Consider the following 25,248-nt stretch of genomic DNA (forward strand, 5'->3'; position numbering starts at 1 on the left):
TGGCGTCCGTGAAAATATGAAAATGTGAAATAGTCGGAAAAATTGGGTAAGTACATTCACTTTATTTCCTTTTGGAATAGACCTTTAGCACTCAGGAAGTATTGAAAATTGGACTCTAACAATAACTAGAAAGTCTTGGAAACATGGGTTTATAACACTTTCATTTTCTAGACTAGGGGGAGACCCAAGATTCCAACCAAACCAAATTTCAAAATAGACCTTTTCGCCTTTCCGTCCGCCATCTTGAATTGTATGCAAAAATACAGGAATGAAAATGCCGTGGTTGGATTTAGTTGGAATGTATGCAAAACATATGCAAGTTTACACAAAGATTAAAAAGACAACAAAGCATCTTATAAAGAAATATTATAATCATTAGAACAATAAAAGATGGAATTTCTTAATCCAAAAAGAAATATTTACAGAACAACAAAAGCCTTTTAGGAATTTGTTCTTAAAGACATTGCATATTCTGTTCTCATGCCATTAAAAAATTCCACGAAGACGGAGTACATATATCAAACTTTCAAAACACGCAAATTGAAAGCAGTAATTATGACGTCACACTTTATCAAGGTTTTGATTTGATCATTTGGCGGCTCTATTCCCAGGAGAATAATTTGCCGTCAGCCGAATAAGGATTGTTTTTTACACCTATGGCTAAATCTTCATGATGCACCGACAAGCACGGGGACTTAGAAAATTTTTTGAAACTTTTCAATACTTTACCCCGGTTCGAACCTACATGATTCCGATTACGAAACACGTAGTTTATACCACTGGGCTACGGCGGCTGCTAATTTTCCGAAATTCAAGGTTATTTATAGAGTGACATATATAGTATGTACGGGTGAACAGACCTCACGAGTTAGGCTAAACTGTTATGATCACCATTCCTCCAGGAAGACCCCACACACGCACGGGTGCACCACTGGGAGGGTGCACAGCCGTCTGGGTGCATGTTAGGGATGAGCAGCAGGCTGGCTTCGCCAGCCTGCTGCCTATCCCTAACAAAACGCTGCGCTCGCCTGTGCGCTTACGCGCACAATATTTTGCCCGCGCGTACCCGCGCGGTGTACTTGCAAGGCCGGTGCATCATGAAGATTTAGCCATCGGTTTTTTTACCTTCGCGGGTGATTTTTCAGTTTGAGTTTCTGTCTAATGTTATGGTCTTTTGAAGTGCTTGTTCTAAGAGATGAGTGAATATAATTGTTTTTAGTTTTCAAGAAAAGCAAATTTAATCTTTCTTCTACAAGATTACACTTTAATATAATGCCAATTATGCATGTAAGTTTTATATTAATACTTTCTTTTTGCATATGTTTTGCATACTTTCTAAGGGAATTTCACCACGGCAATTCGGCCACCATAACTTTTGCATACAATTCAATATGGCGGATGGAAAGGCGAAAAGGTCTATGATGACGAGGTAAAACTTCTTTCTGAAATTTAAATCTTTAAAATCCAGGCTAAATAAAGTAAACCTTGAACCTTCTGTCTTTCCAAATAACGAAAATAATTTGCCTTTGTAATGTTTTATACAATGAAAAATATGACAATTTTCCAACAGACCTCTATCATTTTGCTGGATAAAAAAAGGGGTCCCTCACATTATGGGCCATTCGAGAAAAAAAACATTACCCCCTAATGGATGACATCAATTTTTAAATAAATTTTGGCACAGAATTCCAGGCAGACTTGAAAAAGAGAAAGTATCGGAATTCCATTTTGTAATTTTTTGTAAATTTGTTACGGAAATTCCGGACTTTCTTGAAAGCAATTTGCTACGGAAATTCCATGTCGTCCATTGGGGGGTAGCGAATAAAAACTGGAATGGCCCATTAGCTGGGAGACCCGTCTACTCTGTTTGTGTGATTTAGAAGTATAGCATTTAGTAAAAATGAATAATAATAATATAGACATAACAGAGTAGGTGAAGGCAAGGCTTCTTCATAAAGACAAAAGACATGTATCTATTTTACGACCCTGCCAATTCCCCGGACAATCCAGGGTAAATGTCTGGGGATCGAAAAAAAAACTATATTTCCCCGGACATGTAATAGTGTCCTCCCCCCTCCCCTTTTAAAAGGGGGGGGGGAATTTTTTTTCTCAGAAAATAGGAAAAGGGGGGGGGGCAAAATGGTTTTCAAAAATCTAGGGGGGGTAATCAAAAGGGGGGGAGAAAAAATGGCCCCAAAAAGTCTAGGGGGGAGAAAAAATCTGGGGACATTATTTTTTTCTACTGTGGAAATCTTTCTGGTGTGGCCTATCGCTTTGTAAATAAATTGATTAGAAGTTATCTTTCACTAGCAGTTCATTTTTAACTTTTCATTTCACTCTGTGGAAACTTTTTTTTCAATTTTTCATTGTATACCGTGAGTGGTCCTAAATCCGACAGCCTTGCCTAAATCCAACCCCCCAAATAACTGCCATGAAAAAAAATTCTATGTTTACAAACATTCCCTCTCCAAGTTGAACAATAAACTATTGCAAGAAATCTCGAAACAAAACATCTTTTGACTATAATGTCAAGATGTCAATTAAATGTGATAAAAAAGTGTGAGTTGTAAAAATAATTACCTCTATTATTCTGAATCTGTTGCTGTTGCTCGTGTTTAAAACATTAACAATTTTGTAATAAAAAATTATGTTTTGTATAATGAAGCAATTATTGTTATTTTGGTTCATTTAGTTCAGTGTATCAAATCTTTCAGTTTGACACTTTGGTATCTTCATTGTGTCACAGCGAAAGATTTGTTTTCATTTTAGTTTGTATCTTTGAAAGACCCCATCGGATTTAGGCAGGGATAACATGAAAAAAAATTGAAAAAAAATTGAAAAAAAATTGAAAAAAAAAATTTCTAGGGGGGGGGGGAATATTTTTTCAAATCTCAGGGGGGATTTTAAAAGGGGGGGAGAGGGATTTTTTTCCATTTTCTAGGGGGGGGAACCAACCTACTAGGACACCACGCTGCGCGACCATCTAAATGTACTGCACGATCAGGTATACACGCTGCGCGGCCGTTAGAGTACGTCGCGCAGCCAGTACGGCACACCACATAGCCAGTACGGCACATCACAGTGCCAGTAAGGCATATTTCACTATCTTTACGTGCGTAGCGCAAACAATACACCAAGTCCGGGGCGTCCGGGGCACTAAGTTTCAAAATAAATGTTAAAATCCCCTGACATTTACAAGAAATCCCCGGATTGTCTGGGGAATCGGCAGGGTCGTTCTATTTTTTGGATCCGGCATGCGGGAATAGTGTCAGGACCTGCGGGCGACCTGGTAGGGTTGGGTATGAGTGTGGTTTGGGTGTGGTTACGTATCAGATTGGCTAGGAATTGGGTTATTATCAGTTAGGGTTAGAGTTGGAGCTCGAAACAAGCACTCTTTTGTGATTTTCTCTTAATACAGTCTGGTCTGCAGTTTGTACAATATAAATAGCCGTCAGAAACACATTCCTGGCATGAATCCGTGGCGCAGTGGATAAGGCAATGGGTTTCAAAATATCGCAACTTTGCATTTAGTGGGTTCGAATCCCACCGGTGGCGATCTGTCGTTAAGTCATTCAGTTAGTGCAAGTACATTGATTTGTGAAGTGTCTTTACGTCACATAGAACAATAGAAAATAGCAAAAGAACAAAGGAATTATCCATAGCCACCATTTCGCAACCATGGGGAATCGCGATTTTACGGATATGGGAATCCTCATATCGAATAAAGCATCTTCTGAAAATTTCATTCTTCCCCATAAATGCGAAAATGAAAAACGTAGAAGCTTTCGTTTTCTAATTGTCTTTGTAATCTGCCATGAAGTGTTATAAAATTCCTTATAGAATGACACGTTCTCCTAATAAGAGGTCTAAAAAATGACGTAGAAACAAGAAACTGTTAAAATTACCATAATTACGTCACAACCACTGAGCGCTGACTTTTAGTTTTAATGACTTGCTCTCATTCGTTTGGTTTCTGTAGAAAAAAGAAAGTCGTTATTGTGATCTTTTAACATGCTTTAAATAGAGGTATTTGCACTGACTGTCATTCAGTAAGTTGGTACATAGAAAATAACTCACAAAGATCCAGAAAGTCAGAAAAACTACGAATAAGAGACTGGAAAGTACGAAATGAGTCCAGATCTGTCTTTCGTCTTTATGAAGAAGCCACGTCCAACAGAGTAGCCAGGTATTTTTGTAGATGCCAAATCTGCGGTTGTAGAATTTTATTGGCCTTTTAAACAATTTTTGAAATCACGTAATATTATTGATTTGATTGGAATTGCATGAACCTGATTGGCTAACCCTATCTTATCAACAGCTTTTTAGGCACAAAATTCAAATCAAATGTAAACAAATTCAAACTGGGTCAAAAATACTCTGGATCAGGTGCAGTTAGCGTGGTCACTGGTTGGATTCTTTAATAGTGGAGAGCACTGTTAAAGAATATAACCTAATGTCGTTTAACCTAATAATGTTATAAAATACAGACCAGAAAGTATTTCACTGTTAAACAGTCCAACCTAGCCATGTCCGGTTCACTGTTAAACAATCTGACCTAGTCCACTGTTAAACAATCCAACCTAGTCCACTGTTTAACAATCCAACCTAGTCCACTGTTTAACAATCCAACCTAGTCCACTGTTTAACAATCCAACCTAGTCCACTGTTTAACAATCCAACCTAGTCCACTGTTTAACAATCCAACCTAGTCATGTCCGGTTCACTGTTAAATAATCCAACCTAGTCCACTGTTAAACAATCCTACCTAGTCCACTGTTTAACAGTCCAACCTAGCCATGTCCGGTTCACTGTTAAACAATCTGACCTAGTCCACTATTAAACAATCCTACCTAGTCCACTGTTTAACAGTCCAACCTAGCCATGTCCGGTTCACTTTTAAACAATCTGACCTAGTCCACTGTTAAACAATCCAACCTAGTCCACTGTTTAACAATCCAACCTAGTCCACTGTTTAACAATCCAACCTAGTCCACTGTTTAACAATCCAACCTAGTCCACTGTTAAACAATTTGACCTAGTCCACTGTTAAACAATCCTACCTAGTCCACTGTTTAACAGTCCAACCTAGCCATGTCCGGTTCACTGTTAAACAATCTGACCTAGTCCACTATTAAACAATCCTACCTAGTCCACTGTTTAACAGTCCAACCTAGCCATGTCCGGTTCACTGTTAAACAATCTGACCTAGTCCACGTTAAAACAATCCAACCTAGTCACTGTTTAACAATCCAACCTAGTCCACTGTTTAACAATCCAACCTAGTCCACTGTTAAACAATTTGACCTAGTCCACTGTTAATCAATCCTACCTAGTCCACTGTTTAACAATTTAACCTATAGTCATGTCCGGTTCACTGTTAAACAATCTGACCTAGTCCACTGTTAAACAATCCTACCTAGTCCACTGTTAAACAATCCAACCTAGCCATGTCCGGTTTACTGTTAAACAATCCAACCTAGTCCACTGTTTAACAATTCAACCTAGTCCACTGTTAAACAATCCAACCTAGTCGACTGTTTAACAATCCAACCTAGTCCACTGTTTAAGAATCCAACCTAGTCCACTGTTTACCAATCCAGCCTAGTCCACTGTTTAACAATCCAACCTAGTCCACTGTTTAACAATCCTACCTAGTCCACTGTTTAACAATCCAACCTATAGTCGTGTCCGGTCCACTGTTAAACAATTTGACCTAGTCCCACTGTTAAACAATCCTACCTAGTCCACTGTTTAACAATTTAACCTATAGTCATGTCCGGTTCACTGTTAAACAATCTGACCTAGTCCACTGTTAAACAATCCTACCTAGTCCACTGTTTAACAATCCAACCTAGCCATGTCCGGTTTACTGTTAAACAATCCAACCTAGTCCACTGTTTAACAATTCAACCTAGTCCACTGTTAAACAATCCAACCTAGTCGACTGTTTAACAATCCAACCTAGTCCACTGTTTAAGAATCCAACCTAGTCCACTGTTACCAATCCAGCCTAGTCCACTGTTTAAACAATCCAACCTAGTCCACTGTTTAACAATCCTACCTAGTCCACTGTTAACAATCCAACCTATAGTCGTGTCCGGTCCCTGTTAAACAAATTTGACCTAGTCCCACTGTAAACAATCCTACCTAGTCCACTGTTGAACAATTTAACCTATAGTCATGTCCGGTTCACTGTTAAACAATCTGACCTAGTCCACTGTTAAACAATCCTACCTAGTCCACTGTTTAACAATCCACCTAAGCCATGTCCGGTTCACTGTTAAACAATCTGACCTAGTCCACTATTAAACAATCCTACCTAGTCCACTGTTTAACAGTCCAACCTAGCCATGTCCGGTTCACTGTTAAACAATCTGACCTAGTCCACTGTTAAACAATCCAACCTAGTCCACTGTTTAACAATCCAACCTAGTCCACTGTTTAACAATCCAACCTAGTCCTATCCCTTGTCACGAGTAGACAACCTAACCTAGTTTCATTCCTGGTCACTGGGCTGTTAAAGAAAGAAGAGACTCTCAGCTATCCAACGTGCTATAAAAAAACTCTAAATCTTTCTGGTTCAGGAAGTATTGACATTTTCATATTTTCCTAGCTCATTGTAGCAAAAAAGGCAACTAAAAGAGGTAACGAGTGGTAACGATGTGGTAACGAGTGGTAACGAGGTGGTAACGAGGTAACCAGTTAAAAACGGTGGCCCTAAAGGCTCTAATTTTGAATAACTCGATACTGGTGAATGTAGAGCAGGACTTAATGTTTCTAGTGAATGTGATAGTGGAGTTGGTGTTCCTGTTGAATGTGCAGCAGGGGTTGGTGGTTCTGGTGAATGTGCAGCTGAAGTTGGTGGTTTTGATGATTGTGCAGCAGGAGTTGGTGGTTCTGGTGAATGTGATCATGGAGTTGGTGGTTCTGGTGAATGTGCATAAGGAGTCGGTGATTCTGTTGAATTAGCAGCAGGGATTGGTGTTTCTGGTGAATGTTAGGCAGGAGTTGATGGTTCTGGTGAATATACTGGTACTGGTGAATGTGATGGTGGAGTTGATGGTTCTGTTGAATGCAATGTTGGAGTTTGAGTTGCTGATGAAGTTGGAGTTACTGATGAATTTGATGGTGGATTTGGTGGTTCTGGTGCATATGATTGTGGAGCAGGAGTTTGAGTTTCTTGTGGATGTAATGGTGGAGCTTATAGTCCAAACCTATAAGCCAACACATTATTACTAATATTAGGTATCTGGCAAAATAAGTCAAACACTGACAGTTGTTAATGTCTTTAGATAGCATTTATCACAATTCTAGCCCTATAGAAAACTGTCAAACACCTGAATACAATATATTCGAAATTCACGATAATCCATCCATCCCAAGTCCTGATGTAGATCTACCAAAACTAACAGTTTTGTGCTAAGAAGCATCAGAACCAACATGTATTTCTGTAGAACCTTTATAACCACAAAGATCTGTTGCATAACCACCAGAACAACCAGTCCCTGCTGCATAATCACCATAATCACAAGTTGCTGCTTCAGAATAACCAGATGCTTTAGGTTTTGTTGCAGAATCACCAGAACAACAAGGTTCTGTTGCAAAGTCACCAGTTCATGTCGCAGAATCAACAGAACAATCATGTCCTGCTGCAGAATCACAAGGACCACCAACTCCACTATCACATTCACCAGAACCACCAACTCCTGCTGCACAATCATCAAAACCACCATATTTAGCTGCACATTCACCAGAACCACCAACCCCTGCTGCACATTCAACAGGACCATCGACTCCACTATCACATTCACTAGAAACATTAAGTCCTGCTCTACATTCACCAGAATCGAGTTATTCAAAATTAGAGCCCTTAGGGCCACCGCTTTTAACTGGTTACCTCGTTACCACCTCGTTACCACTTCGTTACCACTTCGTTACCACTCGTTACCTCTTTTAGTAACAACGCAAATCACACTATGTACTGTATTTCCACCAAGTATAAGTATAAATGCCAATACCTCCTGAACCAGAAAGATTTAGAGTTTTTTTTATAGCTCGTTGGATAGCTGAGAGTCTCTTCTTTCTTTAAAAGCCCAGTGACCAGGAATGAAACTAGTAGTAGTAGTGTTTATTTATTTGTCTATAACAAGACTAGCGACCACACTCATAGAAAAAAATCTAAACTAAGGAGGTGGTCGCAAAATTGTTAAGTTACAAGAAATAAATACACAGAAATTTTTATAAAAATAAGTACCTATGTTAATGTAAGATATAAATGAATCTATGGCTAGAATAGGTAATTTGATAAAAATAATTAGAAATATTGCGACAGGTAATATAATTTAATTAAGTCCCTAAGACGATCCAATTATAAGGTTGACATATCATCAAAGGTCAAGAATTTCTGAAGTTCATTCCAAGATAAAATGGATTGATATAGTACTGAGTAATTGCCATAAGTTACTGTGGAGACCTCGGGAAGTTTTAACAGACCAGATTTACATCGCATGACTTCATGACGCTCAACATCATCAAGACGAGTCAAAATGAAGTGTTCTTGCAGAAGAGGTGGTAACATTCGATTAAAGATTTTGTAAATAAAAAGAATATTTAGGTATTTTACGAAGTCAAAAAAGTATGATCCAAGAAGAGAGGTGAGGAATGTGCTCGAAAATCGGAAAATGTCATAATTCGGAGAGCTTGCTTTTGTAGTGTTAGAATTCGACGGGCGTGAACAGATTGGCGTTTTCCCCAGAGTGAAATAAAGAATAATATAATGCTAAAAACGTTTTCTTGTCGACATAATGCCGAAGTTTACTCAGTGCACCATTCGCACGTTTTAATTTGTTGCAAACAAAATCAATGTGGTGCTTCCAGTTTAGATGTTCATCGATGTATACAGCAAAATATTTCACAAAGTTACTAGGTCTGAGTCTGTGTCCGTTGATTTTTATTTTTAGATCGTAGTTTATTTTCTTTCTAATAGGTCTAAAGATAATAAGCTCAGTTTTGTTAGCATTCAGAGATATCTTGATTGCATTCAACCAATGCAATAGAAGTTTAAGATCGATGTTAGCTTGCTTGGCTATAGGTTTTGTCACGAGTACATCCTTTACTAAATGTAAATAGCATATTTATTCTAAAGTTAACTTCTATCAATAAAAGTTATCCAATCATAACGCCGTAGCTAACAACAACGATAGCTGCCTTCTATTCTTCAAATATACAACCAATCAAATAGCTTTGTAAATTCACCAATCAAAATTTGGAATGAACTCTGAAAGCAAACGTTTAACGAACGATTCGACCAATCGTGAGAAAAAAAGATAATCCCTGGAATTCTAACATTCCTCTCGGTAGAGACCAAACCACCAACTACGTAAGCACGAGATTTTCGATACAAACATGACAAAAACATTACCTAATGTTGCAAAGAATCCACCAATCAAACCAAGAGAATAATATTGTCATGAGATTGTCATGGTGTTTATCTAGAGAACGTATGTTAAGATGAAAACAAGAGAGTGAATTTTGTTGAGAGGAAGATAGGTAAATTCCTGAGTACTGTAATATTTACAGTTAAAATTAATCACGTGGTCATTATAGTCATACTCGTTAATCTGGTCGTCTTTTTGCGAATCAATGTTAGAAAAAGTATTCGAGATAGAATTCAAATGCTCAAAATATGATTTTAAGTAACTTATGTCTTTACCAGCAGGTAATTCATCATCAGAATCAAAATTAGGTAATGCGTCAATTCTGCAAGTTTTGCAGAGGCAGATATTTTTAATGAATTTTGCTTCTATGCCGTTACACTTAGCATGGGATCGTCTTTTGCACCTAGGACAGTAGTTAGAATTTTCGATTTTTAATTTTCTAGCGCATATGGAACAGGCTTCTGCATAGGTATAGAACAACCAAAAAAATGTTAAGAAAAAAAACAAAAAAATTAAACACAAGGATAGACTTACGGAAAATATAAGAATTACCCTAAGTCTTACGAACGAAAAGAAACAAAACATACCCCAAGCCTTACACATAAAACCATCAATATTGAAATCAAATGTCAAACATTATTGAGAATGGCTGCGTTTAGACCAGCCTGGCATTTGTAATTGCTTGCAGTATTCTTTTGAATTCTATTGTTCCGCGCAATTGTTCGGTTTGTCAAATGCCTAATGATGCCAGCGTGTTGGCATTTCGTTGGCATTTGAAATGCCATTTTGAGCAAAGGAATCCCCTTTTCTGGCATTTCGAATCAAACAAAGGAACCAAAACAGGGAGAAAAAGTTTTTGAGAAATTCCATGTTTTTCATTGTTTGATCTGTCAAATTTGAACTTGAGGGAATCACCTTTTCAGTAATGACTCTAAAAGACGATTTCTTAAATGCCATGACAGAAAATACAATGGAAAAGCTATTAAAATCGAATCCCTCATGAGCAAATGCCAAATTACAAATGCCAGTTGGTCTAAACGCAGCCACAGATTGGAAATTTCGAAATAAGGTCATTAATATGGCCAATCCTTAAAGGATTGTTGGGGATTTTCATTCTCGGGTAAGTTATGGCATGTCTAAAAAACTGAAAATTACCATAATTTTTAGATCGCATTAGTTGACAGAAAATGACCAAACAAATGACTGAACATGAAGGGTACTATGATGTAGTTTCTAACCTGATGTGTAACCTAATTGTTTTTTCGCTGATTTTCGCGAAAAACCGCAAAAACTGATTATTACGTAATAATCGATGACGTCATCAAAACTAAAAATTGAATTTCTCAAGAATGGTTTATCCAATTGTCTTCAAACTTTCACCAAAGATGTATCTTACTAAAGTCCATCATTTGAAAAAAGATTTTTTTGATGACGTCAGTAGAAAATAGGATTTTTCGTTTTTCACTAATTTCTCCTGACGTCATCAAAATTTCGAAAAAAATTTTTTTCAAATGATCGACTTTAGTAAGATACATCTTTGGTGAAAGTTTGAAGACAATTGGATAAACCATTCTTGAGAAATTCAATTTTTAGTTTTGATGACGTCATCGATTATTACGTAATAATCAGTTTTTGCGGTTTTTCGCTAAAATCAGCGAAAAAAAATTAGGTTACACATCAGGTTAGAAACTACATCATAATACCCTTCATGTTCAGTCATTTGTTTGGTCATTTTCTGTCGACTAATGCAATCTAAAAATTATGGTAAATTTAAGACATGCCATAGCTTACCCGAGTTTTCATTAATCTTTATATAAACGTTTCCATTGAACGACCAAAACTTATGAATTTGATTATCCTTCGACAATTCTTTTGATTTCCCCCATAATAAACGATTATAGTTACTCAAGTTGCTGTTTATGAAAATTTTTGTCTGATAAGATAGCTTTTTCCTGTATTGCTGTTTTATGAAATTCTTTGCTGGAGCGTAAAAGAGCTCCACAGATTTTTCGATTTTTAAAACGAACAATAGTTCTCCTTGGGAAGGGATGGGACTAGGTTGGATTGTTTATCAGTGGACTAGGTCAAATTGTTTAACAGTGGACCGGACATGGATAGATTGGATTGTTTATCAGTGGACTAGGTTGGATTGTTAAACAGTGGACTAGGTTGAATTGTTAAACAGTGGACTAGGTTGGATTGTTTAACAGTGAACCGGACATGGATAGGTTGGATTGTTAAACAGTGAACTAGGTTGGATTGTTAAACAGTGGACTAGGTTGGATTGTTTAACAGTGGACTAGGCTGGATTGTTAAACAGTGGACTAGGTAGGATTGTTAAACAGTGGACTAGGTTGGATTGTTAAACAGTCGACTAGGTTGGATTGTTTAACAGTGGACTAGGTTGAATTGTTAAACAGTGGACTAGGTTGGATTGTTTAACAGTGGACTAGGTTGGATTGTTAAACAGTGGACTAGGTTGGATTGTTTAACAGTGGACTAGGTCAAATTGTTTAACAGTGGACCGGACATGGATAGGTTGGATTGTTAAACAGTGAACTAGGTTGGATTGTTAAACAGTGGACTAGGTAGGATTGTTTAACAGTGGACTAGGTCAGATTGTTTAACAGTGAACTGGACATGACTATAGGTTGGATTGTTTAACAGTGGACTAGGTTGGATTGTTAAACAGTGGACTAAGTTGGATTGTTTAACAGTGGACCGGACATGACTATAGGTTGGATTGTTTAACAGCGGACTAGGTTGGATTGTTAAACAGTGGACTAGGTTGGATTGTTTAACAGTGGACTAGGTCAGATTGTTTAACAGTGGACCGGACATGACTATAGGTTGGATTGTTTAACAGTGGACTAGGTTGGACTGTTTAACAGTGAAATACTTTCTGGTCTGTATTTTATAACATTATTAGCTTAAACGACATTAGGTTATATTCTTTAACAGTGCTCTCCACTACAAAAGAATCCAACCAGTGACCACGCTAACTGCACCTGATCCAATACTCTCAATGAGTAGCTTCTGCTCTGATGGGATTTTTTACTGCTTATGTGCAGTGTAAGGGGTCACTCACATATTGATTCTTCCTACGACTTACATCAAATAGACCTTTTTTTAAAGAGGCAGCAATGTTGAATAATTATGTACTCCAGCATAAAAACAATGATACAGCCATGCATAATTACTGTATCATGCATATTTTAAAAATTATGCATGGCTGTATCATTGTTTTTACGCTGGAAGGAGTACATAATTATTCAACATGGCTGCCTTTTAAAAAAAAGATCTATTGACGCAAAGGGGTGGGGGTTAGAATCTGTGACGCTAAAAAATTTCACCAGAAATATCGATTTTTGAGACGTTTATTTTGTGACAAAAGTTACTTCCCATATTTTATTTACCTAAGTATTCGTTCCCTTTGCTATTTTATAGAACAATTTTAACCAAAACAAACAGCCCAATGTTTATGTCTCAAGTTCCTTTTGTTCCGTGCGGCCCTTGAATTTTACCAATGGCCAATCTTTTTTTGTGAAATGTCGCTATTCTGTTTTAATTATGATTACAGAGATAAGTAATCCCGGCAACTTTCCAAAAAAAGTTTAGAAATTATCTCCATTATTTTTTAAATGTAAACTGAGCAAGCCATAGCGAAATTAAAGATGGCTGACGAAACAATGATGAAAGTGAAGGAGAAAATTTAAAGTTTCGTCCATTTTTGATAATTTTTAAACTTTGACGTTAAGAGGTGGGTGTGGGGGGGTTTCAAATTAGCATCAATTTGGCGTTAGACGTGGGAAAAGTCAATATGTGAGTGACCCCTAAGTTTGAATAGAGAGTATGGATCTCCAGACTACTCACATATCAATTTTTCCTACGCTTGCGGGTTAGATCAAGTGACGCTATAAGAAAATCTACTAGAGATATCAAATTTCCAGAAAACTATAATTTTCATACTTATTATTTTTCTGGACTGTTCTGGAAGCAGCCTTTTCCATTTGTCAAGATTCAACAAAATACACTCATGTCGAATTTGTCTCTTTTTCACGGCATCGAGAATAAACCATAGTTTGCAGAGGGGTATGAACCCCCCTAGGTTTATTTCATCCCCCCTATATACCCATCCCCCCCTTTTGTAATGAAATCTTATCCCCCCCTTTTTTTTTACAGAAAATCCGTTTCGAAGGAAACTCGCTTTCCCACCTACCAGCAAAATTATCAACAAGAAAGAGTATGAAGTATTATAGTCACGAGCCAACAATGACAGAATATAACTAGCGTTTTTCATTAATCTTGATAAATTTCCAAACCCCCCTTTTTTATTTGATCCCCCCCTACATTCCCATCCCCCCTAGTTTTTTCGGCAGATCTCGGTACCCCCCCCCCTACAAAGGCCCTCCAGAAAGTTGGCATCCCCCCCTATTAAAAAGGGGGGGTGCAAACTATGTAAACCGGTATAGTAAAATGCCGGAGACAGGGGGGGGTCTTGCAGTTACTCCTTGACACTATGTGGAGTAACTGCAATTTTGGACATTTTCTACAGACACAACCACCCTTGCAGTTATTCCATAGTGTACTAACTGATTTTACCCTCAAAATTGGTGTAGACCACCCCCAAAAATGCCAAATTTGGCAATTTTTTCACTGAATTCCTCATTTTTGATACCATTTTACTGGGTACGTCTTATTAGTGACCGTTCAAGAGTTAAATATCTCAATTATTTTCCAAGTTTTTTTAAATATCTTTCATGCCTTGATTAAAGAAAAAATTTTGTGATTTTTTTTTGACTTTTGAAAAAAATGTTTTGAATTTTTTTGCTTCCGGAATTTTTAAAAACCTAAAATTTTAAGTGAAAAATTGAAAAATGTGCTCACTTAGTACACCATATCCTACCAAAATCGACAATTTTGGGCTTAGGCACCACCCATGTTGCAGTTAGTCCACTGGTGGAGTAACTGTTTTCCCAAATTTTGGTTTATATACCACCACGGTAGTAATTGTCATAGTGTTTATATAATAACTGCATGACCCCCCCCTGCCGGAGATGCTCATTATGTTAAAAGACTTTGGGGCTTTTTTTCTGCGTCATAACTTATGCGGGTCTGGGAACCAATCTGTGTAAAAGTCATATACCAAAACCACTACAAACAAAACAAGTGAAATGTACCAAGCAGAAGGGGTAAGCAACTTCTCTGGCAGTGGGACGTCAATACACGAAGTGAGAAAGGAAGAAAAAGGTTTTCATCGATTTTCGGTGTATTTTATAATATGAAGACACTAAGGGGTAGGGGGTGGGTGGCTTTTTTAATTAGGTCAGAATGACGCTAAGCATGGGCAAAATCTATATGTGGGTGGCCGCTAAGATCTCCCCCCCCCCCCGGCCTCATAATATTAAAAAGATTCCACTATGCCACTTTTCTATCGGAAAAAGACCAAGGGGTAACCAAGGTTCTAAGCTGATAGTATAATTTTGACTTAAAAAAGATGTATACTATGTTAGTTCAGAGGAATGTAAAGAGATGGAAAAACAGCTTTTCTGATTACTCAAAGTTCAACGATCACTTCTATTGAAAATTCTATTGTAAAAACGTTGATTAGGTCATTAAATGAAAGTCCAGAAAAGACGGCTCGCCATACAAATCGGACGGTTTCTACATGATTTGACGATAAAAATTAAAATTTGTTTTTCCTTTTTTGCCGATTACTAGTTCAATTTTTAAGAATAAGGAGCAATGTATCAGAATGTATAGCAAAAGAAATTCTTAACGATATTAAATTGGTTCTTGTAAAACTGTCAGAAGTCGAGTAAAATCAAGATAAAGTTATAATTTTCTCGCGCTCTAGCTTTCCATATAATGATGCGGTCATAATGCGGTTATATCAATAGAATCGCTAGGAAATTCTGAGCAAGAAGATATAGGTACCTTTTCGTATAGGAGAGGTGTACCCAAAATATAAGCCCTAAAAGTTTGGGCATAATCAGGTTTGAAACAAAAGAATTTTGTCACAACAGGCTAATTATGCAGATTTTTTATAGCGACAACAAAAGAAACCTATTTACTCGACATAAACTCCCTTAAGGGCAAGAGACCTGGTATATGACGAGCCGTTTTTCCATTGTTTTCAAGAAGCTGTTTTTCCATCTCGTTACATTCCTCTGGTTAGTTGCAAACGCATTGGTGAAAACATGTTTGCCTTTGAATGAAAGTTTTAAACATCACCAAGTCTGACACACTCTGACTAGGGTAGTTTAGAAATGAGCTTTGGAAAGTTAGGCAGCTCTGTAAGTAAACAAAAGTAAGATTTTCCATACCTGTAGAAGAAACTTTCATGTCCGTTATCATGGGGAAAATCTCTCAGTCAGGAGAATCTTATTACAGGAATGAGAGTCTGTTACAGAACGACTGTATTCAATGTGACAGCAAAGACTTAAAAAGACTGCATGGTTCCTGGCAAATAATTCTGGTACCTAGAAATTTGGGCCCAGTTCCCTATACCTAGAGTCCAATTACATTTCCAATTGAATTATTATAACAAAAAAAGGGGTAAAAAATATTTCTAGACAGGGGGAAATTTCTGACAGTATTATAGACTAAATAAAACTTGTAAATCAAGACTACAGGATTTGGAGAACAGGCCAATTTTACTTTCGTTTTCAGTGGTTTCATTTTCGATTCCAAGCCAATATTTTAGCAACGGGTTGCTTGCCCATAGTTACAGGGGTTTGTGCAAAAAAACAAGCATAGGAGGTTTTCCAAATCCCCTATTTCGATTGAACCAATGAAAAATAAAACTTTTCCATGTTTCACTTTTTTGCACCAATTCTTCAAAATGAAAATGTTTAAGATTTAAAGTTCTTCTTTTATTCAATGATTTTTGTTGACAATCTAACTCTTGCATCTAATTCCCGTTTTCTTCAGAAATTTGAAAATGAGAAAAAACCTAAGCCTTAGTATCACAGATTAAAACAAATATATGAAGGATGAGATTTTACAGGCGCCCGCCGTGCAAGGCACTGAGAGACCACGGGTGCCAAAAAAAGGGTCGTGTGAAATGTGGTAATTTCATTGGTGGAAATTTGATAAACAGCTGCAAAGGAGCGCCGGGAACCAATCAGTAGAAGAGACCACTTTCGTTTTTGTTGCAGATTTCAATATATATAAACTTCTCTCAGAGATTACTTGTCAATGTGTTGTGTCAACTTGTCAGCATTGTATTGCTGTTAAAAAAGGGAAAGATAAAAGAGGTAAGACTAGCCTAGTTTCTAATCCTGATATAGGAGTTGAAGCTTAGACTGGCCTTCCAGAATGTTCTTCAACAACTTTTGCATTTCCAAAAAGGCTGTAATAAATGTAATTATTTTTATAATTTATAAAGAAACTAGCCGTATGCGCAGTGTCGCACGCTGCGTGTCCCAATCCAGTGAATCACTATACATATAGAAAACTCTAACGGAATAAAGATAGCTGCCATACGATTATAAGATACTCGTTTTATGAAAGAATGCCAGAAAATTATATTCTTAGTTTTTTATTAAAAAATATTTTGACAAGTCATATTTTTTTCCTTGATTCATATATTTAAGGAGAAACATTGCATTGCAATTTTCAACCACAATTAAGTAGATTGCTTTAGAATGATTTTATTTATTAAGATCTCTCAAGCCATCGTAATGTCAGCATCCCAAAGTCTAGTGATAGAAAATCTGTCTAAGATGCGGTTCAACGCCATGAAGAGGAGGCTTTGTAGAGCTTTATTAGATTTTCGAAAACTTTTTACCAAATTTTCTTAGGCAAATACTTTTTTCTTTATTGGTTTACGGATCCGCCAACGCTATTCTGCCAAAAAAAAAAATAGAGATTTCAAAAACTTTTATTTACTTTTTCTCTTCCGACCTTCAAAAAAGAAGAAAAAAATTAAAAAACCTTTACTTAAACAGGAAAACAAAAGAAAAGAAGAGAAGAGAGAGTGGGTTAAATGATCTAACACAGCTGTGCCCTATTCTGCCCTTTTAAAGATACTTTGATCTTAATGTCAGGGGGAACTTCCCCATGGAATTTCCCTATCCACAAAAAAAGAAACTAAATTATATAACTCTTTGTATACACAATGGATTTTCTTCATTTTATCTTCGTTGCTTTTTATTTAAAGTCCTTTTATGTGATTGTTAAAATTCAAGAGTATAAAAATAGGCATACCAGAAAAGTGGGATGGGGGAACCTAAGTGGGAACCCTAATAAGGGTGAACCCTAAATGGGAACCTATGACAGTCTTACATTTCCGTATCAGTCTTTATGTGTACATTTTTATGTTTCAGTTTATTTTTAGTGTTTTTTATCCATAGACTCTATCTATTAACATCTTGCACTTTATTCTTTTGTCTTTAAATCTAAAAAATCAATACTTTAGGAAATTTCATAAAATTTTATTTTATTATTTCCTCCGATTTCAGATTTTTTTAAAGGAAATAAAAAAAATTTAAAACATCAATTTTATTTTAATTTTTTTTCCATCCTCCTGTCCAAAACTTTTCCTCATAATGTCCGTAAACCAGAAAATAAAAAAGTAATAGACCTTTTCGCCTTTGCGTCCGCCATATTGAATTGTATGCAAAAATACAGGAACGAAAATGCCGTGGTTGGATTTAGTTGGAATGTATGCAAAACATATGCAAGTTTACACAAAGATTAAAAAGACAACAAAGCATCTTATAAATAAATATTATAATCATTAGAACAATAAAAGATGGAATTTCTTAATCCAAAAGGAAATATTTACAGAACAACAAAAGCCTTTTAGGAATTTGTTCTTAAAGACATTGCATATTCTGTTTTCATGCCATTAAGAAATTCCACGAAGACGGAGTACACACATCAAACTTTCAAAACACGCAAACTGAAAGCAGTAATTATGACGTCACACTTTATCAATGTTTTGATTTGATCATTTGGCGGCTCTATTCCCAGGAGAATAATTTGCCGTCAGCCGAATAAGGATTGTTTTTTACCTTCGCGGGTGATTTTTCAGTTTGAGATTCTGTCTAATGTTATGGTCTTTTGAAGTGCTTGTTCTAAGAGATGAGTGAATATAATTGTTTTTAGTTTTCAAGAGAAGCAAATTTAATCTTTCTTCTACAAGATTACACTTTAATATAGTGCCAATTATGCATGTAAGTTTTTATTTAATACTTTCTTTTTGCATATGTTTTGCATACTTTCTAAAGGAATTTCACCACGGCAATTCGGCAACCATAATTTTTGCATACAATTCAATATGGCGGACGCAAAGGCGAAAAGGTCTATTGCCTTAGCTTGGTTTGAAACTCCTGTAAAAAGTTGGTGAATTTGAGGTGGAAAAGGTTGCAACGGGGGAAACGCAACTTTCCCATTTGAGCAGTACGTGATATGCTTAGAATACGAGTCCGCCGCTGTTGAGCTCTTTGATGAGCATTTTGATGCCATCCAGCAGGCTGGTCTGCATTTACATTACCCCTTCGTTTCCTCACGTTGGGCGTTCTGAGACCTTAGTTGGGATTCTGCCTCAGTTTAAGGTCGCCTTGGATTTCTGATGTTATTTCAAAGCCTGCTACTTTCACCCTGTCCCTTACCTCTACCTTGACCTCTTCCTCTGTCCCTACCTTCACAACTTCCTCTGCCTCTGCCTCTGCCGACATCTCGTCCTCTGCCTCTACCTCCACCTTTTTGCTTCTGCCCACACCTTGTGCTGTGCCTCTATTTTCACCTCTTCCTCTGTCTCTACCTCTTTGCGGAAAATTATAATTCAAAGCAGCTTAATTCTCTCTATCGTCAAAGTTGTCCATGGTAAAAAAAATTGAGCAACAACCAACATTTTAGTTGATATTTAAAGTCTATCATCAAGTCAAACAAAAGAAATGGAGGAATTTACATGGCAATTTCTACCTGATAGGATACAAACGGTGAAAAATAATAAATAAATGGAAAGCATGACTATTGACTAATGAATAAAATTTGATGATGTCATTTGAAGAATCAATGACTCAAAAATTTATACATATAAAAAAAGAGAAATGTGAGAAGGATAAATATTTTGGCCTTTAAAGAGCCTGGGGGCTAAAATTACCAAAATATTTGGGGGACCTAGATTGTTGGGGGGCCTAAACGATCTGACTGAGACTCTGGGGGCTGTTCAGCTAATTTCAAAAGATATCTTATCTTGCTATTAAATCAAATAAAAAAAGCAAAAGATTTGTAAACATAAATATTAATACAAGTAAAATTTAGTTTTCATTTATCAGTACTGTACTCGCATATATTTTTTATTGACTTCTCTCTATGGGGGCGGGAGAACAATGTTTTTGTTTTTAGCTTATCTTGCTGACTAAGCGCTTTTTATATCATAACAAAAATTGGACCTAGCACAAGGCAATTTTTTGGGGGAGCTAAATTTTTGGGGGGACTTTACTTTGTTGGGGGGACTTTACTTTGTTGGGGGGACTTTACTTTGTTGGGGGGAGCTAGAAATCTGGCTGAAGCTATGCTATGCTCAATCGGTCAATTTTGAAACTGAGGACCTGTTTACATGGATTTTCGATACAAGGCATACTGAGATTTTCATATTGTTTGCATGCCATGGTCTGAGATTTCAGTACGGTCCGGATAATCAATGTAAACGTAAAGAAATTTCAGTTCGGGGCGAGTAGTTCTTTTTTCAGGCCGATTATTAACAGAACTCAAAATAAATTTACTGGAACAAAATTTTTAGTTTTTCAACCACGGCTGAGATTTTTATTATTGAAGTCTGTGTTAAACAATAAGCTTATTAATATATAGATTTCCTTAAATGCATCACAACACCATTCATTGTCTTCAAAACATTTTGATGGCAGAAAGATTTTATTTTTAATGATTTTTCTCATTAAAAAAGACAGGTTGATACACAAAAAAGTATAGAATATTTAACATGGTTAACTGACTCCGATGACAGGCAACTTACCTAAGGCAGTGTCACTCCTTAGTGGCTTAGGAGTTGGAACAATCTTTGGTGTCTTTTTATCGCAAAACTATGCTGTGCCAAATATGTCTTCATTAATTGGGTTAATACAAGATAAAGCTCAAGATTATACCAAGAATGATGGCGACAGCAAGAAAAACTGAAATTTTCAAAGAAATTCTCAATAAAACGCTTATGAACACGATCTACAAAATTAGTTTTGATGGTTAAGAAGATTTTATCATCATATAACGAACTATGACCTTCACTTTTAGTGAATAATCTATCAACAGCAAGAATATATTTTAAAACACGATGTAACACGATGTATATATTTCAAATAATTGTAATTTTAGTTTAAACCATAGCATGATATGATAATGCTAATGGTAACGGTAATAAACAGTAATTTAGAACAAAGTTTTATTCCTTTGTCGCGTCTAGACCAGCTTTTTCTGTTTTCATTTTCATTCAACCTTTCGCCGCCCTCCCTTCTCCATAGATTTGTTTATGGGGTAAATACATAATTATTTATTGTTATTTTCTTAAAAGATAAAAAAGATACAAAAATATGAAGCAGAAAAATCCAGCTTATGCTGGAATGTCACGATCAGAGCTCATGGTCATGACTGTTACTGACATCATAAGCCAGTTGATAGCTGCTCACGAGAGAAAAGAAGACATCAATCTAAATAAACTCAAGAATGCAGTGTCCAGGAAGTATGGATTGTCTACTCAACCAAGACTTGTTGATATCATTGCAGCAGTTCCAGCTAATTATCGTAAAGTCTTGGTTCCTAAATTGAAAGCAAAACCAGTCAGAACTGCATCAGGTGTAAGTCAAAATCCTTTACTTTTAAAGCTATTTCCTAAGTATGAAAATAAATGCTAACTTTGGGGGCTTTCATTGATGTTTCGTAGTAATAACAGTACCTATATTATATTCAAATTGATGTTTTCTTCACTTGACAATGTTACAAACGAAACAGTTGGTCGGAGAAAAGAATGATAAAGTTTTGAATTTTCTAACTACAAAAAATCATTTTAGGACTTCCTTTTATTACATTTTCTTTATGTAGATTGCAGTGGTAGCAGTGATGTGTAAGCCACACAGGTGCCCCCACATCAATATGACTGGAAACATTTGCGTCTACTGTCCTGGTGGTCCTGATTCTGATTTCGAATATTCAACACAGTCGTACACTGGCTATGAACCAACATCAATGCGTGCCATCCGGGCTAGATACAATCCCTTCTTACAGACGAGGCACCGTGTGGAGCAATTAAAATCTTTAGGACATAGTGTGGATAAAGTGGAATTTATAGTCATGGGTGGAACGTTCATGGCTTTGGATGAAGAGTATCGTGATTATTTTATCCGGAATCTCCACGATGCACTGTCCGGACATACAAGTAGCAGTGTTGAAGAAGCTGTCCGGTAAGTCTTTGATAAAGTTGCTGACTCGAACTAAACTAATTTTGTTTTTAAATCCTAGGTTTGTTAATTTCGTATGCACTCAATGTAACAGCTTCATCGAATTCGCAAGGCTAGTTTAGTTTATCATCTCCACTTTTCACGTAGAAGCAGAAATTATAGTGGAAGCAAATAATTTTCATTCTATTTTCAGATATTCAGAGAAAAGCAAAACAAAGTGCATAGGGATTACAATCGAAACACGACCCGATTATTGCTTGAAACGTCACTTGAGTTCTATGCTTCAATATGGGTGTACAAGACTGGAAATCGGTGTTCAAAGTGTTTACGAAGATGTTGCACGTGATACTAACAGGTGATAAAATCAATTAACCTTTGAAGAAACTCTGTAAGCCTAATAATAATCGGCGGATAATCGGCGTGGGGGAGGTAGAAAAATGAGGGAGATGGCCAGAGTATGCATTACAAAGCTCCGCCTGCTTCAAAATAGCTTTCTTAAAAAAAACTAACTGAACAGAAATTGAAATACTTAACCTCGATAATACCCTTTGAAGAAACTTTGAAAGCCAGGGGGAGAGTTGGCGTAGTGGGAGGTGGGAAAGTGGTGGCCAGAGTATGCATTACAAAGCTCCGCTGCTTCAAAATAGCTTTCAAAAAAGAACTAACTGAATGGAAATTAAATATAAAGCTACTACACATGATCTTGGTTTCTAGAAAGGAATGTTTAAAGCGTGTTCAATGAATTGTCTATTATAAGACCTACACTGTGTTTTTAAGTGTCAGAAAAAAAGCTCTATTTGTTTTCAGATACAGAGGATCGGTTATTCATTTCGTTGACCATTTCAAAATCTTAATTGTCTTTCTCAGATCGTTCCCACCAAATATTTTGTTCAAAAGCTGTATGGGGTAGTTGTGAAAATGTAAAATACTCCATCGAAATTCAATTTCAACTTCTTTCTTTCTTTTTTCTCTCACCAGAGGTCACACAGTAAAAGCAGTTTGTGAATCATTTCATTTGGGCAAAGATTCTGGTTACAAAGTCATCGCACACATGATGCCTGACCTCCCAAATGTTGACTTAGAACGGGACATTGAACAGTTTATCGAATTCTTTGAGAATCCGGCATTCCGAGCGGATGGTCTAAAAATCTATCCCACATTGGTCATTCGTGGTACTGGTTTGTACGAGTTGTGGAAAACTGGACGCTATAAAAGTTACTCACCGAACACGCTTATTGATCTTGTAGCACGTATATTAGCTCTGGTTCCACCGTGGACCAGGATTTACCGTGTACAGCGTGATATTCCAATGCCACTGGTCACTTCGGGTGTTGAACACGGCAATTTAAGGGAGTTGGCACTTGCTAGGATGAAAGATTTTGGAACTGAGGTATTTTTATCATGTTTTATCATCTTTTCATTTAATTTACCAATTGGGTCCTACTTTTCTTGGTTCGTTGGACTATTAAAGGGAAAACTGGATAAAATTGGTAATAAATAATCTAAATTTGATTTTATTGTTCGAGAAAATTTTCTTGTACAATCTGACTCAAATTAGTAAACGCGATCTCTTTCAACAATATTTTTAAAATTCCCTCACAAAACCTGAATATTGTAGACTGTGGCAGAGTGCCGGTTGTTCCAGGCTATCAGTTTTATTCTGCTCTTTAGTGCCGTGATGTGCGTACCCGTGAGGTTGGAATACAAGAAATTCACAAAAATATTCGCCCTTATGAAATCGAACTGATACGAAGAGATTATTTTGCAAATGGAGGTAGTTATATATTTCATTTGGTTTTGACTTTAAAACCAATTCCTATTTTTGTTTTTGCATTTTTAAACTGAATGAACAATTACATTTATTGGTTTTTCTGAACATCAGCCACGATCAAGAAGGCGAGAATCCTCGTAATGGTACGAGCTTTCGCTTCGATTTTACTTCCCTTCGCTCTTTATTTGAAAACTCGTTACATTGAGTTCTAGAAACAAGCATTTGTCTCTTTTGCCACTTTCAATGTTATTTCAAATTCTACAATCTCATACTTTTTCCTCTAATTGTGTGTAACTCCGTCAGACAAATTTCCAGGCTTTTTCTGCTACCGGATAACGGTGGCAGAAACTCAATCTTTACTTGAATTTTGAAACTCGATCCTAATTTTGTACATGAGCCATGAGAATCAAGACAAAAATTTGATGTCCTAGGCCCTTATTAACAGAAAAAGCCCATTCTGAGGTTAATTCTTTGTGTTTTAATAGTTCCCAACTAATTAAACAGAGCCTGGGTTGATTATTTTGTTCTTCGAACTGAATTCAAACTCAATCTTTGAAATAAAAACGGTAGCAGCTCAAACACCTGGAAATTTGCCTGTACCGTAGCTCAAATGTAAGCGCACCTTTTCACATAGGATGGGAGACGTTTTTGTCTTACGAAGATCCTGCGCAAGACATTCTTGTCGGTTTACTGCGATTACGGAAATGTTCGAAAGAAGTATTCCGACCGGAGTTGAAAGGTGAACAATGTTCCATCGTACGCGAGTTGCACGTTTATGGGAGTGTCGTTCCTGTAAGATCACGTGATCCGACCAAATTCCAACATCAGGTGAATTGAGATTTAGCTTTGAGTGATTTCATAAAGTTTAAAAGCGTCTTTTTTCAACTTTGACCTTAAAGACTGGGGAGGAATTGGAAGTTGTATTATTCGATAACCTTTTTTTATCAAATCGTCACTGCTAATTATTTTTCAAACTCTAGTATTATTTAATTTGTCGGTTTTAATTCTCTGGTTCGTACTCTTTTTATCAAACTGGTAAAATCAGCGTGATGTTATTATATACCTTGTTCTTATAAATAAAACGATTAAATCCACGCAGTCTAAACACTAATTTTCTAACATCAGTATTCGATAGCATTGAGTAATTTATTCTCTGTAATTTTTAGGGTTTTGGCACACTTCTAATGGAAGAAGCGGCCCGGATAGCCCGCGAGGAACATTTTTCGACCAAGATAGCTGTCATTTCTGGCGTAGGCACTCGTGACTATTATCGTAAACTTGGCTATGAACTCGATGGACCTTACATGTCAAAAAAATTGACTGACTTTGAAGATGATTAATAGCCACGGGAATAAAGTTTTCAATTCTTTGTTTCTATATTTTTATATCTCAAAAATAAAATACAATTATCTGAAAGTCAAAATATTGATCTTAAAATTAGTTCCTAGTCTTATATTAACGAGTTAACACAATTTGAAAATTTACGATCTCGTTCGCAATTAGATAAAATTCACTTAATAAGTTATTCGGCTTCTCTCATCTTGGAGTCAAAGCCTGAAACTCGGAGATTTTGGCCCGCTTGGCATACAAAGTCTTCTCAATGTTCATGTCAAACGTAATT

At 36.6% G+C, this 25,248-nt stretch overlaps 2 protein-coding genes across 2 annotated transcripts; both read left to right on the plus strand.

The window, feature by feature from the left end:
- Positions 1–25,030, plus strand: LOC136798068 (elongator complex protein 3). The gene is made up of 8 exons (XM_067054654.1): positions 1–46; positions 20,974–21,256; positions 21,501–21,859; positions 22,050–22,211; positions 22,835–23,246; positions 23,528–23,630; positions 24,262–24,455; positions 24,794–25,030. Exons 2-8 carry the CDS (start codon positions 20,993–20,995, stop codon positions 24,965–24,967), a joined length of 1,668 nt encoding a protein of 555 aa, XP_066910755.1. The 5' UTR covers positions 1–46; positions 20,974–20,992; the 3' UTR covers positions 24,968–25,030.
- Positions 6,661–7,957, plus strand: LOC136798105 (uncharacterized). The gene is made up of 3 exons (XM_067054692.1): positions 6,661–6,665; positions 6,782–6,930; positions 7,575–7,957. Exons 1-3 carry the CDS (start codon positions 6,661–6,663, stop codon positions 7,955–7,957), a joined length of 537 nt encoding a protein of 178 aa, XP_066910793.1.
- Positions 25,031–25,248: the final 218 nt, after the last annotated feature.

The sequence above is a fragment of the Clytia hemisphaerica genome, unplaced genomic scaffold (genome assembly GCF_902728285.1).
Source record: "Clytia hemisphaerica strain Z4C2 unplaced genomic scaffold, Clytia hemisphaerica genome assembly, whole genome shotgun sequence".
Taxonomy (NCBI): Eukaryota; Metazoa; Cnidaria; class Hydrozoa; order Leptothecata; family Clytiidae; genus Clytia; species Clytia hemisphaerica.